At 39.4% G+C, this 15,709-nt stretch overlaps 1 protein-coding gene across 2 annotated transcripts in view; it reads left to right on the top strand.

The window, feature by feature from the left end:
- Positions 1-12,651, top strand: part of CycD (cyclin D) — a 34,687-nt gene extending 22,036 nt beyond the window's left edge. The window contains exons 3-5 of one of the 2 annotated variants that reach the window (XM_089083050.1): positions 6,068-6,230; positions 10,944-11,098; positions 12,282-12,651. In XM_089083050.1, coding sequence (XP_088939176.1) covers positions 6,068-6,230; positions 10,944-11,098; positions 12,282-12,503 — 540 coding nt within the window. In that variant the 3' untranslated portion in view covers positions 12,504-12,651. The remainder of the gene's footprint in view (positions 1-6,067; positions 6,231-10,943; positions 11,099-12,281) is intronic. The other variant, XM_011638978.3, reaches the window with a different exon arrangement.
- The last annotated feature ends 3,058 nt before the right edge of the window (positions 12,652-15,709 follow it).

Raw genomic sequence — 15,709 nt, 5'->3', positions numbered from 1 at the left:
GTGATAGCCTAAGTCGAGCCACGCCAATGGCGGGCGAGGAATGCATGGACGGTGATTCTGGTTTTTGTTGCCAGTTATGCCGAGCTGAGAGGGAGTCTGGCCTTTGTACTTTATTTTTGGCCAGAATGGTAAACACCTTGCTCACAAGCGCCGCCCTTCGATCCTGCATCACCCTGCATCGTGTCTCCTTTCGGTTTCTCCCCCGGTCTTCTTCGTCTCTTTAACCACCTGTGAGATTCCGCGTTAATAGAATTTTTTCGAGGATGGCAATAGATTTCGGAGTCGTGATTTTTGTTGAAAATCTAAACGATTATTAAGCGCGAATTGAATTTCATTTGTCACACGATTTTATTAATCTCGCTAGAATTGAATGTGATTCTGTTTAAAAATTTACAAATTTATTACGTATTCTCTGAAATGTATTTTAGCATTATCTTATTGTTCTCCAGAAGTTCTCCAGAAATTTTACACAGATATTTAAAAAATTCGGAATAAGGATAAAGCAAAAATCTATGATTTAAAAGCCGTTTTCTCAAAATCTTATTTCGTTAATTAATATGTTTTATTTAATACATAAGAAAGTAACGCGCAACTGCAATTTCAATATATTCCGAGACTTCTGTTATATAATCTTGAAATATAACTTATAATTATATAGCTTATACGATGCGATGTCGAAGAAATATTATCCTGCGTTTCTCAAGTCGCGATTCAAGTCCTTTGCGACCTTTGCGTCTCGCTTCGTATCGATCCCTCATTGCGAACCAGATAAATCGGCAGGCCTCAGCTTCTTAGAATCGATCAGGTAGGCGCGACGTGAGCACAACGGGGCCCTCCACGATCTTTTCCTACTCCCGTTTGATGCTCCATTGTTCTCGTGCCGCTGCTTGTCTAGACGCACTTCAGCTGGAGCTCCCGTCATTCCGAGCACTTTTTTTTTATTATTAATCTTTTGCTAGATCGATTAAATCGAAATCCGCGGTGATTGCAATTTAAACTAGCTTCGATCTACTTCAAACTGTAAGAGGAAGGAATTAAGAGAAGCGTCATTCTTTTGGCGGGATAAAGCGATTTTCCCTTCCGCTACTCCTTTCCCGATCCCTCCGTATGTCCGCCGACCACCTGTCGACGATTTCACCACCCACAAGCCGAAACCGGCATCTGGACGTCCTGCGAGCCGAATAAAGAAAAAGAGAAAAAAAAGAGAGGACCCCCCCCCCCATAGTCTACGGAACCACGTGGGTATGCGATAATTACGATTAATGATCATAATTACGCGTTCTCACTCGCGAGCCACTATCGCTATGTACTATCTCCTTTTCCCCGTGTCATGATATTCGATGCGTCGGGCATTAAAAAAAAAAAAGGAGAGTCACATGTGCGTCGGGATTATCTTTCTCACGCTCAGGAAAACGGGACGCCGAGGTGCGCGATTCAAAACCGTGCGAACACGATCGCACGAATGCGCGCGCGTGCGTGCGCGCGCGCACGCATGAATGAAACGCATAAATGCACCGCGTATTTTCCCCGCGTATCGATCGATAGTTATTGACCTAGCCGCCGATACCAGTCGCGGCGAGAATCGAGAACGATCATAAATTGCAGACCGGAAATGCAAACATAAGCACCGTGGAGATTTTTTTTTTAATACTTTTATGCTTCACGTAACGCAAGACTACTGACATAATTACACAAGTGTGCGTAATATATATTATATAATTATATGATATATCCATAATTTTAATATGGTCTAATATATTAATTATGAAATCAAGCATCTGGAAAATACTTGAGATAATTAAGTAGCATTCGCATTATGTTTAAAAAAAGATGTAATTTATATTTAAACAAACACTTATAAAGATAGTTATTTAATTCAGAAATTACTTTTACATTACACTCTACATTAAGTATCATATTCTAAATAATTTCTCTGTTAAGAAAAAAAAAATCCCCTTCTAATAAATGGCTGGAATAATATTGTACAGGGCAGTAAATTACAAGAGATTGAAATTTCATTCTCTTCGAAATGAAACAACGTGGAATTGAACAACAAATTAGAGATTTAAACGATGATGACGAAATTCTGCAGCGCTGCCCCGGTTATCCTCACGTCGGGCCTCGTTTGTTCTTCCCTTCTTTTTGCGCCGACTGTCGCTGCGTATCTCGAATGTGATAAACGATCCGCTGCTTCATTATTCTTCGCTGCGTAATATTCTGCCGGCGCACGTCGTATAACATGAATCGGCCTTTATCGCGTACGCACTCGCTATTAAATTGCGTGCGCTCCGCTACTTACGCGAATCCTACACACGCATGCGAACGGGTGAGTGCGCGCCCGTTAATCAAGTTAATCTCCCGATGCATTATTCAATCCTCCAAGTTATTTGAAAGCAACGTATCTGGAACGATAAGTGATAATTAACGTATGATATAAACGAAAACGGAGAGGATGATCTTGGTGATCGAGAATATTTCTACAACTCCGCGTGCGAAATTAACTCCGTGCGAAATTAAAAGCTAGCTTACAGATTTCAGATAATATACAAATTGTGCTATATGGAGAGGGATCGTACATCAATCGCGAAGTACACCGAGGTCGTTTCGGTCCCTAAAGTACGTCGGAAGGGAAAGTGAAAGCGTCATCTAGCTGACACCTGCTTTCCCATGGGATGCTTTAACATCACCTTTTTACCCTTCGTCCTATATTTTCCTCCTTTTTTTTTTTTTGATCTTGATCCGGTGTCATTGGAGGCCGAGTATCGATTTATAACGCACACTAATAGTACGGAACGGAAATCTCGGGATTGCCGGCGCGAATATAGATTACCATTGATCATCGTAGATAATGAAGCTGGTTCTGCGAAACTCCAGCGGCTTCGAAGTACGAATGTTAATTCGATGATTCGTGAACTCTTGATGGTTTGCTCCGAGAGTGAGAGACAAGGAGAACTGCACTTAACGATAATTGATGGATTAACAGGGATCAAATGTCGTTGCGACGCTATTCAGGACGATTCTAACGTAACGTAACGCGTACGTAATGCGATAATGCACTTTAACATAATGTGGAAATTAGATAGGCGATTAGGTGATTAGGTAGATGATGGAGGGTGAATGCGCCCACTTTATTATCAGAACGACGCGCGACATCAGGCACGCTTATCACCGCCGATCGCGTTCAGCAACTATCCCTGAGATAGAACGTTGTCCCCCTTCGTGAATCATTATGTGCCATTACATTACGTGACAGGCGCGTATCATATCGTGGCGTGCGTACGCGTACGTGCATACGTGCACGCGTTGTGAGTGCACTCTGACGGGCGACGATGGGATGCGCATTGTCGCAACATTTTACATGTGTAATACCTGCCAAGCAGATCGAGCAGCGTGTCATAACACATCTCGTATCATAAATATTTATACGAATTCAATATTCCATGAATGATTGACTTCGTAAATGTAGCGTGAACTGCGCCAAGTCTTGAGGTACAAAAGACAGTTACAATTAATAATAATTTTGTGAAAATGTGTGGTTTACAGCAACCATAATTTCGTAAGTAAGACAGGATCATATGAAACTACAATAAAAGATTGAATATATAGTAAGTATTATGCGTACGCACGAGTTTGTAATAAAAGTAATTATGTAAGAGAATAATAGAGCCACATGATTTACCCGCGTAACGGACAATGGTGCTATTAAAATTAAATAAGCCGCTTCGCCAAAGGGAAAAATTGCATCGAGGAACGAAAGTAGGACACAATATGGACGGGCCGTTCTGCCTAGCGGAGTACAGCGCTTTACATATCGCGGCTGTCATTACGTCGTCGCTCTCCTACCCTTTTCGGTGTGTACGAGCCTTTGTTTCATTCACCAACGAGCGACGTACGAGAGGAGAGCCGGCGCGAATGGCGAGCGTACGCACGCACGCACTCGAGCGCGGAACCCCTTCAAGGATGAGAATGAGCCGAGGAGAAGAGAAGAGGGACTCCCTCGGTTTGTGTCTTCCCTCGAGCGCACATCCTCTTCCATATGGCGAGGACTTTAATTTGGCTCGTACGCGATTCCTACGGACAGAGATCGCCTTCCTTCGGCTCCCCTCGCAAATCGCGCTCGCGGATGCGTTTCTAACACGAATTTGCATTTTGTATGAACTCTTCACTGTATAATCGCATCTCGACTGTTACTCCCCGATCAATATAATCGAGGATGTTTGCCTGGCTTTTATCGCGCAAGACGGATCACCTTATGGCGATATCTATATTAATTTGCGCAAAATCTTTATTTGATATATACAGGATCTATAATTCGTAATTTTAATACGTAATTCTATCTACGATTCTCTGTACGTGAAATAGTACGTGAAATAAAAAAAAAAAAAAAACTTTTTAAGGAGCACATACACACACAAATGTATGTATACGAGATACATATCAAAGTACGCGGCACGTAAAATTATATTTAGAACTCGGTCCCGAATTATAAATCGTCCAAAGCGGGCTTACACGAAGACTACATGAAATATTTATTGTACAAATGTTACATAGCATGACTAATATTATTAACATGAGTGCCCTTTGAAATCATCATCGTAAACATTTAACAATTTCCGTTTCCAGTGAAAGCTATCCAGTTGTTCCAAGTCATAAAAATTAAATGACTAATCTTATATATGTATATGAAATATGTGTCATATATACAATATAACAAAGGAAAATGAAATTTTAATATCAAACAAGAATTGACATATACATATACATGTTTAAATTCTTCAAATTGTTTAACCAAATATACTTTTGATATCAACAATGATATTACACATGCCATCTTTCCTCTTAGTTTTCGAATTAAAAGGATAGGTCAATTTACAAAAGTATAAAATACAAAGGTTATACATATTTATAAAATACAAGGGGTACACATATTTTTCTTCACAGCGAAAACTATATCCGTAGACATTCTCGCATAATTGCATAAAGATGTGCAAGTGGATGATGATACATAATGTATACGCGTCTATATATCTTCCTTAATTACCGTAGTGCATATACATAGAATATCTACTATAATAATATATATTATTTATATGCGTCTTATCGTCCGAGATCCTGTGCGCGGAGTGCTCTTTCGTGCTTGAAACGAAGCCACGTTGTCTGCTTTCGTCACAGCTGAGCGATGGGAGGCGAGCAAGCCTCGCCGGATTCAATGGACTTTTAATCAAGACGAAGGACACGTAGTACTCGTCGCGCGCTACTCCCGCCATGTAATTTCACGGTCGAAAGAGAACGGGGGTACTACGACGTACTCCAGAGAGCGAACGTAGTAACCTCGTCAAAGAAAGGGTAGACTTCTGTCTTTTCTCTCTCTCTCTCTCTCTCTCTCTCTCTCTCTCTCTCTCTCTCTCTCTCTTCTGTCTTCGACACTCGAAACGAAGAGAAATCAAGGCTGCGTGATTTTAACGTGATCGTCGTCATGCACGATCGTATTTGTCGTCACACCTGTGCGCAGTTATTAACAACTGAAGATGGCTCTTTCGTTTAAAAGGACGCAAGTCTTCCTTGTTACTCGAGTCGCACGTTTTCCTAGTCCGCACTGAAATGAATGTCTCCTTTCCTCTGGGTAAAAACGGAGGACTCTAACGGTTCTCCGAATTTCTCATGGCTTTTCGTGTAATTTCGTGTATAACTGTTGCGTTACTAATGACACACGCATCGCACTTGATATCATCGCATTTGTAACGGTATATACGCCATGGAAAACCATGGAAAATATAACACGATTATAATACAGTTACATAATATATTTCTATAAATATTTATTGCTCTGGTATCAAAGACAAAAAATTTTCGCTTTTAAATTAAACTTAAAATTGTCCGACATAAGTATCGAGTTCTTCTTGAGGAAAATAAGCTGATTAGAATCTGTAGTCTAAATGTTTATTCATGAAAAAAAAAAAATCATAAATAATATATCACATTCCTTTTTCCTCGTGTCGCGTGGAGCGAGAACAAAGCGACAGTCCATCGCGAGGTGTTAATCGGCATCTGTCTCGTTTTGTTGCAGAGGTGGGAACAGCTGGTCGTCTCCAAACTAAAGTGGGAACTATCCGCGGTGACGCCTGGTGACTTCCTGATGCACATCCTCAGCAGATTGTCGATGCCATGCACCTGGGACACGGTTATGGTCCGGAGGCACGCGCAGACTTTCATCGCTCTCAGCGCCAGAGGTAAGAACAGGAGATTAATGTAATATCGGGGAAATTGATAGAATTTAATAATAAATTGTCGATAATTCTTCTCGGCATTATTATTATTGACAAAGAAGGTTATTTGTCCCGCGGCTGCTTTAATCTTTCTTTATTCGTGCTTCGCTCGCGCTTTCGCTTCTTGAGAAACCTTCAGTTTTTCGACGATCGCAAACGCGTTTCTAAGTGAGACAATAAGTGACAGAAGCGCTTCTCACGTTGCACGTCATACCATGCATATGCGTATGTATGGTGAACAGCCGACAACGTATGTCGTTAACATACCTACGTATTAATGAACATAGTCGTTCAATTCGCACACCGAGCGGAAACCATCACGTAACCATCGCTCCTTTTTCCTTTATTTCACCTCTCTCTTTTTCTTTTTTCTTGTTGCTAAATAGGTCGCGTATACACATACAGAGGAGGCCACCAATAATGCGCGCAGCTCGAAACGCGCTATTTAGGAAGATAATCTGTTATTACTGTTATTTGCACCCTCCGTGCACCTCCCGCGACCATTAGTTTTGAAGGATAAAAGGGTCTGTGTGTTCTATAAAAAATAAGTAATGTAATTTTGCTCATCTCATACATGTTATATATGCACACATTTTTATTTTACTGATCATGCTGTCATTAGAACTTTGTTCTCCAGTATTTGTGCTGACAATAGTATAAGATGTATATATTTTCTGACAATCCTCTTAAATTATAACGATCGATATATAAAAATCTATAAATCTAAATATAATAATAAAAATATATATATATAATTAAAATATATAATTATTATGGAAATATTAATAATTATATTAATATTAATTAGATATTATAAAAGCCGATAAATGCAGGTAATAACAGTAATAAAATTCTGTAAAGATAGTTATTATCTTGAAGTTATATTCTTGAGAAATCGTATCATTTCTACGTTTCGTCTCGAAACTTTTCTAACTCGAAAAGGCTACGTCTTTGTAAGTCACGAAATGGAATGCGACAAATGCGGAAAACTCCGTTTTCGTGAAAAAATTTCGATATCCTACCATCCGCGCGCGATGCAACAAGGAAGGCGTAAGGGCCTTTTAAAGGTGCGTTTAAATGCTCGGTCACGTTAGACGTGAACGATTGTGGCTTCTCTGGAATCCGAGGTGGAATTTCACTGCATTTTCATCGTCTTCTGCATTTATTACTTCGTGCCCGTGCATTACTTACAATCGCAAATCTTCTAAAAAGCATTCAGATTAGCTAAATCAAATTAGGTCGAAAAGAAACTTGCGAAAATTGAAACAACTTGAAAATTTGTATGAAAGAGTAGAGCAATTTGGTCTTACAATTTGTCATTCTATCTACAACTTTTAACTTACAACTTTTCGATGATTATCTCTTTGGATGAATCGAGAGTGAAGGAATTTTTCTATTATTTTTCAAAGCACAAGGAAAAGTAGTAAAAAATTATTACTGTTTTTTTTTTCTAATTCTCAAACAGAAAAATTTCTCAAAGATAGTTACAGGTAGATTCTTTGTGACGTGACTCACGTGTGGTTGTCCTTGATTCGCGACGAAAGCAGAGAAAAAAATCCATCGCCGGGAAGTACGCAACGTACGAGATAGACAGACTGATAGTATGAAACTATAAGAAAGATCGAGATCGAGTGCGTTTAAATGTCTGAATCTGTCTCTACGGCTGCAGACACATAACCCGCGTGTCTCTTCCACCCTTCTCGTTTCTTCTCTTCCCTTTCCGATCTTCAACCGCTCTTCTTTGCGCCTTTCTCTTTCTCGATTCTTCGTCCCGCAAAGTCCACATCGATCGGTCGATCGGTCGGTTGTTCGGTCGGTTGTTATTACAACCGCGATGGCAAAAAATGCGGTGGCGCGCGGAGAGGACCTTCGTCCTTCGTCGTTAGTCCCGATGCTCGTGTTGGATCGCGGACTCGATGGACTCGAGACAACGAGAGAGAGAGAGAGAGAGAGAGAGAGAGAGAGAGAGAGAGAGAGAGAGAGAGAGAGAGAGAGAGAGAGAGAAGGGCACACGACAGGACGAGGTCGCGAATCGTTTCTCACGAACCAAACTAGGCAGCGCTGGACGACGCTCCGCGTTTTTTTGAAAGAAAGCGAGAGGATAAGTTGTCGCGAATTTTCCGCGAAATCGACAGCTGAGAGAATAAATAGCCGACGAAGCCTCGACGACAAATTGCATACTGGATACCAAGTTGCGCAATGGAAATGAATTATGAAGCATATTATCAGAAGCCTGTATCGTCAAATTCACAACAAAAATATTTGAGCATTTTTGATACTATCTTATAGATTATTTCTGGATTAAATACATCCAAATTCGTAGATGTTTAAGTGTGTAATTCTTTTGCGCAATATTTGTAAATTTTAAATTCTCGAAGAAAACATTTTATAAATTTTATTTCAAATAAAAGAAAATTTATATGAGAGATTTACTCGTCGAAGCTGTTCTTCGACATTTGGCGACGTGTAATTATGCATTATTTTATTTGTTTACACAGTGGCGGCAAAGACCGCCGCATTGTTGAGAGTGAAGTGGGAAGTGACGATGCACCGCGAAGTGTTGTAGCTCTGATTATGTAAGCTAACATTCACCCAAGGATTAAGTTTCGGTACGCACATGTATGGTGCAACGCGATAATTTCGTCTGATGTTCACATTCCATAGCTATCTCCGCGCTCTGTCTCTCCCGCCGTTCGTTCTCCGCGTGTTCCTCGTACTCCCTTATTAAACTGGTTTTACATATCTGCACGCCGTTCTGCACGTTCTTAATTTCATCAGTTAATAACCGCAACGTTCTCTACCCAGGCGATTTAATTGCCGATCAGCTATGATCGCTTCGAAGCGTAACGCGAACGGACGTATTGACGCATCGAGCGCGCCACGTTTGCATTTTTATAGAGTAGAACATGGTGTGTGTGTGTGTGTGTGTGTGTGTGTGTGTGTGTGTGTGTGTGTGTGTGTGTGTGTGTGTGTGGTGTGTGTGTGGTGTGTGTGTGTGTGTGTGTGTGTGTGTGTGTGGTGTGTGTGTGTGTGTGTGTGTGTGTGTGTGTGTGTGTGTGTCATGTTTCTTCTTCTATATAGGTTTATCTAACGTATAGATTATTTTATGTAAGCTTGCCAAACATTCGTGCCCTTTCAACATTAAATGTAATAAATTTATCATCGAGCGCTTTCAACAATTTTTCTCTAACTTTGGTAGAATTATTCTTTAGCGACAGGATTATAATTATATATTTAAATTTATAATATAAAATCAGTATATAGTCAATTCTGAGATGGTAATAGAATAAGAATACTTAAAAAAGCTCACTAGTTAATCATCGATAGGACAAAGGGCAATGGGCTTTACGTAATAATTATAAGTATGACCACACGGTGTCGTATTTTAGATAGCTAGGTCATTATTACTCAAACGTTTCTTTTTGAATTATTTTTAAAAAAATTTACAAGCATTATATAAAATTAGCAGCATCCCAATTTTATTTTATTTTATTTATAGGCACAAATGCAAATACAAACAGAATATGTTTCAAAATTACAATTTTTATTTCTGCGTAAAGTTTTTTAAAGAATCTTTTTAAAGAATTTTAATAAGTAAATTTTAATAAGCAATTATATCTTAATTTAATCTAGTCACATGATACTTTAATTATTTAATTTTGAATAATTAATAAATTAATTTTGAATAATTAATAAATTATTAAATTTGAATAATTAATTAATAAATTAATATTTTAAATTGATTGTTCAAATGTGATTTCAATTGTGATTTTAATCTAGAAATCTCTCGCTCTTGCGATGCTTCGATCTGAGAAGCATCAATTAGGAATGCATTCAGGAATGATATTCTCATTTTATTCTTGTTTAATATTTGATGAACAACAGGGATAAAATGTTACATTCAGTGTTTTTGAATCCAACCTAGATATATAATCACGATTGTCTCGCATTCGCAACGCGGACTTCAGAAACATTAAGAACGCACCGGCTTTTGGCTATGAAACTCACAGGATACCGTTAAAACGGTGGTCAAAAAGATCCTTCTCTACTCCGATGTTAACAATATACCTAAGATCTGAGGATCGTTTGTGTTGAAATGTTAGAACTTTCTTCCTGAAGAAACGAAAGTGACGTCCCGCTGAACAAAGAGGCCACCACGTGCCCCAGGTTTCGCCCGCGTTCCCGCCTACCATAAATCTGTCTCATAATTTCGACAACTATCTGAGAATCTCCACGAAAGTGGTCTTCTCCTCTTTATGATTGTTTATCAACCGTAATTGGGGTAAATAATGAAGGGATGTACTTAGAGGAGATAAATGCTCATGAGAAAAGATTATCCTTAAAGAAGATGTCTCAAAAGTCGATGAATGTTGACACAAGAGAGATGTATTAGTACAATATTTCTTCTTGGTCGCTATTTAAATATTAGCACAAAAAATTCTTTCTCTTTCCCTTTTCTCCCTTTTTCAGGTACTCATTTCTTTCCAAATCAATTTCACACTATATAGTCGTACCGCATATTGTTATCTTCCATAACAATATATTCCTTCGTCTATCGCAAAAGTGAAACGGTATTATCTGCATATGAAAAAAATGGAAATGTATAAAGGATGTTCGGTGATACAATATGCGTCATCTCTCAGCACGTCTTTAATTATACAACTTTGTTTTTTGCAGAGTACAAGTTCTCCATGTACACGCCAAGCATGATTGCGGCCGCGAGCGTAGCGGCGGCGTTACACGGATTGAATTGGACCGGGAAGAGCGACTATGGACTAGCCGGTCTCCTGGAGGAGCTCACCCGCATTACGGCTATCGAACAGGTGAGTAACGTGCGTATCAAAAACATGGGCTTTGCTGTATAAAAAAAAAAAAAAAATGATGAAGATATCAAAAAATCGAGTAAGAGTGTGACTAAGAAATAAAAAAAATGAAGGTACATCCACGCTCTCTCGCCTCAAAACGGACGCGACACACGTCTCTCGGTGATAATATCTTCGAGTTTTCCAAGTTCACGGGGGAAGGACCCCGCCATCGGTCGCGATGCGCGCCGCCGATGTCTGGCGTTCCGTTCTGGGGAGAAGCGAACTCGGCAAGAAACTTGCCCTTCGCAAGTCTGGACTCGTGGCTGAGACAGATCTCGCGGGGCGCAAAAAGCGCGACGGGAAGTGCGCGGGAAGGGTGCAGCAGGTGCCGGGCATATGTTCGCGCGCGCGGGGAGAAAAAAAAAAGGGGGGGGGTCCGGAGTGCGTCTGCTGCGGGCCCCGTATGCGCGCCGTCGAAGACAGCGGCGACGAGGTCGCCGTTCCGGCTCTTTTCCTTTTGCCTTCTCTTTTCCCTTTGCTCTTTCTCTTTTCTCCCCTTTCTTCCTTTCTTTCTCTATATGTATACCTAGTACAAATAAACCGCGCGAATGAATGAGTCTCAGCATGGGGTCTGTGACCCGTAAATGCAATATTTTCAGCGACTGCATGTTTGAATCCCGAGAGTCAGGAAGATATCCTCAAGACGGAATCCGGCCTTCTTGGATTTTCATTCATGACCTCGGGCTACAGACTGCATGTTACGAAAGACATTGCTTTTAAAACTCTAACTCAAGCTTTAAATCCGAGTTAGTCCAATGAACAATGGCTTGACTCTTTAAAAAAAAAATACTATAATACGATACGATTTATGTTTCAACATATAAAAGAAAGATAAATTTAAGGAAAAAGAACAGACTTAACGCAGTAATGTTTTTAATTTTATTATTAAAAAATAATGATATTTTTATGTAAAAATGTTTTCGGAATATCTAGAAAAATATCTATGACAAAATAGAATAAAATTATTATTCTTTAATAAAATTATTATTTGGTTATACCGTTTTTCAAATTTTCTAAAGTATAAAAATATTTAGAGTGAAAGGCGCGTAATTTCTAAATGGAATTTTGTTTACTAAATTAATGAAAAAATAAATGACAAAGAGCATTAGATTCCGATCCCGATTTTCATGAAATAATTTCCTTGTTTCAGGATTATTTGCAAGGTTGCTTACAACAGATCGAGGAGATGATCGCACAAGCCGCTCATGTGAGCACCGAGAGCTCCGGAAACGGAAGTGGGCATCAGACAATGAGTACCGTCTCGAGCGCACCGCAGAGGCCGCTGGGGGACCAGAACAACACGAGTCAAGAGAAAATATTGGAACACGAGAAGGCGGGCACGCCGACCGATGTCAGAGACGTACATTTTTGAAAACCGCAATAGGGGGACACTCTGTAGAGGCCGACACATCAGTGAGTCTGACAGCCGAGGAGGAGAAGTTACCTTCCAGCGAGGAGGAGGTGGAGGAGGATGATGACAATGATGATGACGATGGACAGCCGGCGAAAAAGCGAAAGAGAATCGCGAAGGAGCGGCAGGATACCCCAGAAACAAAATATATCGCAGAATCGGCTGGCTATTGTTCAGAACGAGAAACTCCTCCCGAAGAATCTCGAGATCGAACCTGATTGCTCGTTAATGTTGCGTTTGATTGAAAACCGCGATGAGAATTATCATAAGCCAAGAACATACGTAGAACGTTTTGAATCATGAGGTTTATTTCGATGTACGATTGATAGGATATATTTATACAAAAGAAAATTTTTACGTTCTTGAATTTATGTCGAAGATTATATATGCACGATACCAGATCGGTTAAAGCAAAGAAGTTTTGGTTTTTTTTTCATAATTACGTTCGGCTGTATGTCTTGTGTATTATATATTTATTTAACATTTGCATTTATCGGCTGATATATCTCATGTTTTAATTGTATTTTAAAAGATTTATTTTCTGAAGTTGCTTCAACTTTGTGAGATTTGCAAATGCCAAGTCGGCAAGTCGAAAAATAATAAAGTCGCCGATTTTCTAATTAATTTTCAATCGACGTAATTCGAGCAATTCGGATAGCAATTGAATAAACGCACATTTTGATCGCGAGATTAATATTTGACATACTAAGCATAAGAAAGACGAAAAAGAATTAAACCGTGATTAAAGATGCTCTCGAGATGATGAAAAAGAAATGTGAAGGGCTGATGACCACTGGGCGAAAGGGACCCATTTGTGTCTGAATCCGTGCTGATCCGTACGTGTGTCACCCGTAAAAGAAAAAAGAAGGAAAGAAAGAAAAACGCAAAAATCAGGAAGGCGTGCTGTTTGGGGGAAGGCAATGCAATACGCTTTACGCATCTATAATTTTGTAATAGGAATATACACTTAACTTTTAGGCGACAAGAAACTACCGAAAAAAGACGAAAGGGATGGTATAAGTAGGAGGGGAAACTCGCCCTCTCCACGTGCGGAACATTAAAACGAAAAAAATTCATTTAGTCATATCCAGAGTCATTTAGCGTTTTGTACATATAATAGGTATGCGTACGAATAAATGAATATATATATTATATCGAAAGAATATATATATATATATATATATATATATATATATATATATATATCTATATATACACATGTAAAACTGATGAAAAAGAAAGGGAGAGAAACACAAAGAGAATGCACGATAAAAGCGGAAAAATGAAAGTTAACAATCGATAGAAAAGAAGAAATAATTGGACCGTATTGCTTGCGATATTCGAATCATATGACGTTTAATTTAAATTAAATAAATGATCTAAGAAATTCTAATACAATTTACTCAGCAGAAGTATGACTCTTCTTAGAAATTATCTGGCGGTCGGGAGTACTGCTTTGTTCCTTCTACTTTTATCGAACTTCTAGGAGGAAATATGAGTATATATAGATTATACACGCGAATATACTTCTACTAGAAACGAATACGTGCAAATATTTTTTTAAGGCAAAAGTATTCGCTTCCTAAGGAAACTAATGGGAAATGAACAAAGTCTGTGATCTACAACGCGAAACAGGTTGTCCTTCCGAATTTTTTCATCGCACGATACGGTCCGACTGCTTCTAGTTTTGTAGAGTTTCACACACTCCGACTAAGATTTATCCAAATGTTGAGCGGCGCGAGCCTTTACGCCCGAAGAATTACGGCGCGACCGTTCGCTTATCCCGCTCGGTTCCTAACAAGGGTTGCGCCCCCTCCCCCCGAGTGTACGTAACATAATGCAAAATGTAAGAAGAATTAGCAAAGTGTGTGCGTGTGTCATCGTTACTGCTGTGTATAATGTATGTGCGCGTGTGTGCAAAAGGGGTGAGAGTAAAATAAAATGAAGAAAAAAGAAGTATAGTAAAAAGAAACAATGAGCGAAAAACCAAAAAAAGAAATTGATTCCTCCCCCTTTCGAGTGTCGTCGATATATGATAATAATAGTAATAATAATAATATAATAATAATAATAATAATCCGTGGTACATATCTCAGAGATGTCCGTCGCGGACATGTTGGACGGCTGTATATACGTATATATAGGCTGTACGATTAAGAGTTTACGCGTACATTTAAGAGAAAAAAAAAAGAAAAAAATGTGAAACGATAATAAACGAAAAGATGCGAATGATATTTAGAAAATCGAACGGTACAACTTGACTTGATAATCGTCCCGGAAGAATTTCATTGGAAACTACGATGAAGAGAAATACAAATCGATAATTTCCTCGCTACGTCGACTGTATATCGTATTTAGAAGATTGCGCGATTCTTCAAGTACTTCTGTAAAAAAGATAATAACTTCACTCGAACGATATCGCGCGATTGTTTAATTATCGAATTATTTTTACATGATAGAGCGTTCCGATCGCGTGATACCGTCGCGGCGATGCTTCCTACGGTTTTTAGACGTTTCGTTTCGAACGACATGGTAAAATTAATATGCGATTGTCGTGCGTCCGACGTCCAAAAAGTAAATTGCGATTGCTAGTACTTAACAAGAGTCTCACAGGAACAAGATTGAACAGGAACTTTCATCGTTCTGTGCCTGCGAATACTCTGGCGAGCGAGAATTCGAAAACGGATCGTTTCGTCTCTCGATTTTTGAGATCGCTCGGTTTCGTATGGACAAAATTTGTTCTGTCTTATCCTATCTATGCTACGTTTGCGTGCAGTTCCGAGGACCCTTGTATGCGAAAGTCAGAATCGACTCGAGTAGGAAATGCAGGAAAGAAAGGTACTATTGTATCGGTATAAAGAATTGTATATCGCGTAGCTGTAGAGTCTCCTTGCTGGTCGAATTCGTCAAGTCGGCCTGAGCAAAGATACGAAACATGGACAGCAAGATCCATGTTATGTCACGCCAATAATTTCCAGATGACTCGCAAGATCAGTTATCCGAAAGCGTGTGAGAATTTAAGGGTGAAAATATCAGAGACTATATAGAGATCGCTGGAGTTTATGAGTGAATTCCGTCGGGATTGGGGGACAAAGAGAGTGCCCAATGTGCCACAAAACGGAAACTAGTTAGTTGCATAACGTCAATTTAACCAAATCCTAGTACAA

This window comes from Pogonomyrmex barbatus, unplaced genomic scaffold (assembly GCF_055798465.1).
Source record: "Pogonomyrmex barbatus isolate J1 unplaced genomic scaffold, ASM5579846v1 scaffold7, whole genome shotgun sequence".
Lineage (NCBI taxonomy): Eukaryota > Metazoa > Arthropoda > Insecta > Hymenoptera > Formicidae > Pogonomyrmex > Pogonomyrmex barbatus.
The sequence above is the reverse complement of the archived record's forward strand: the minus strand, read 5'-3'. Positions and strand labels throughout refer to the sequence as shown.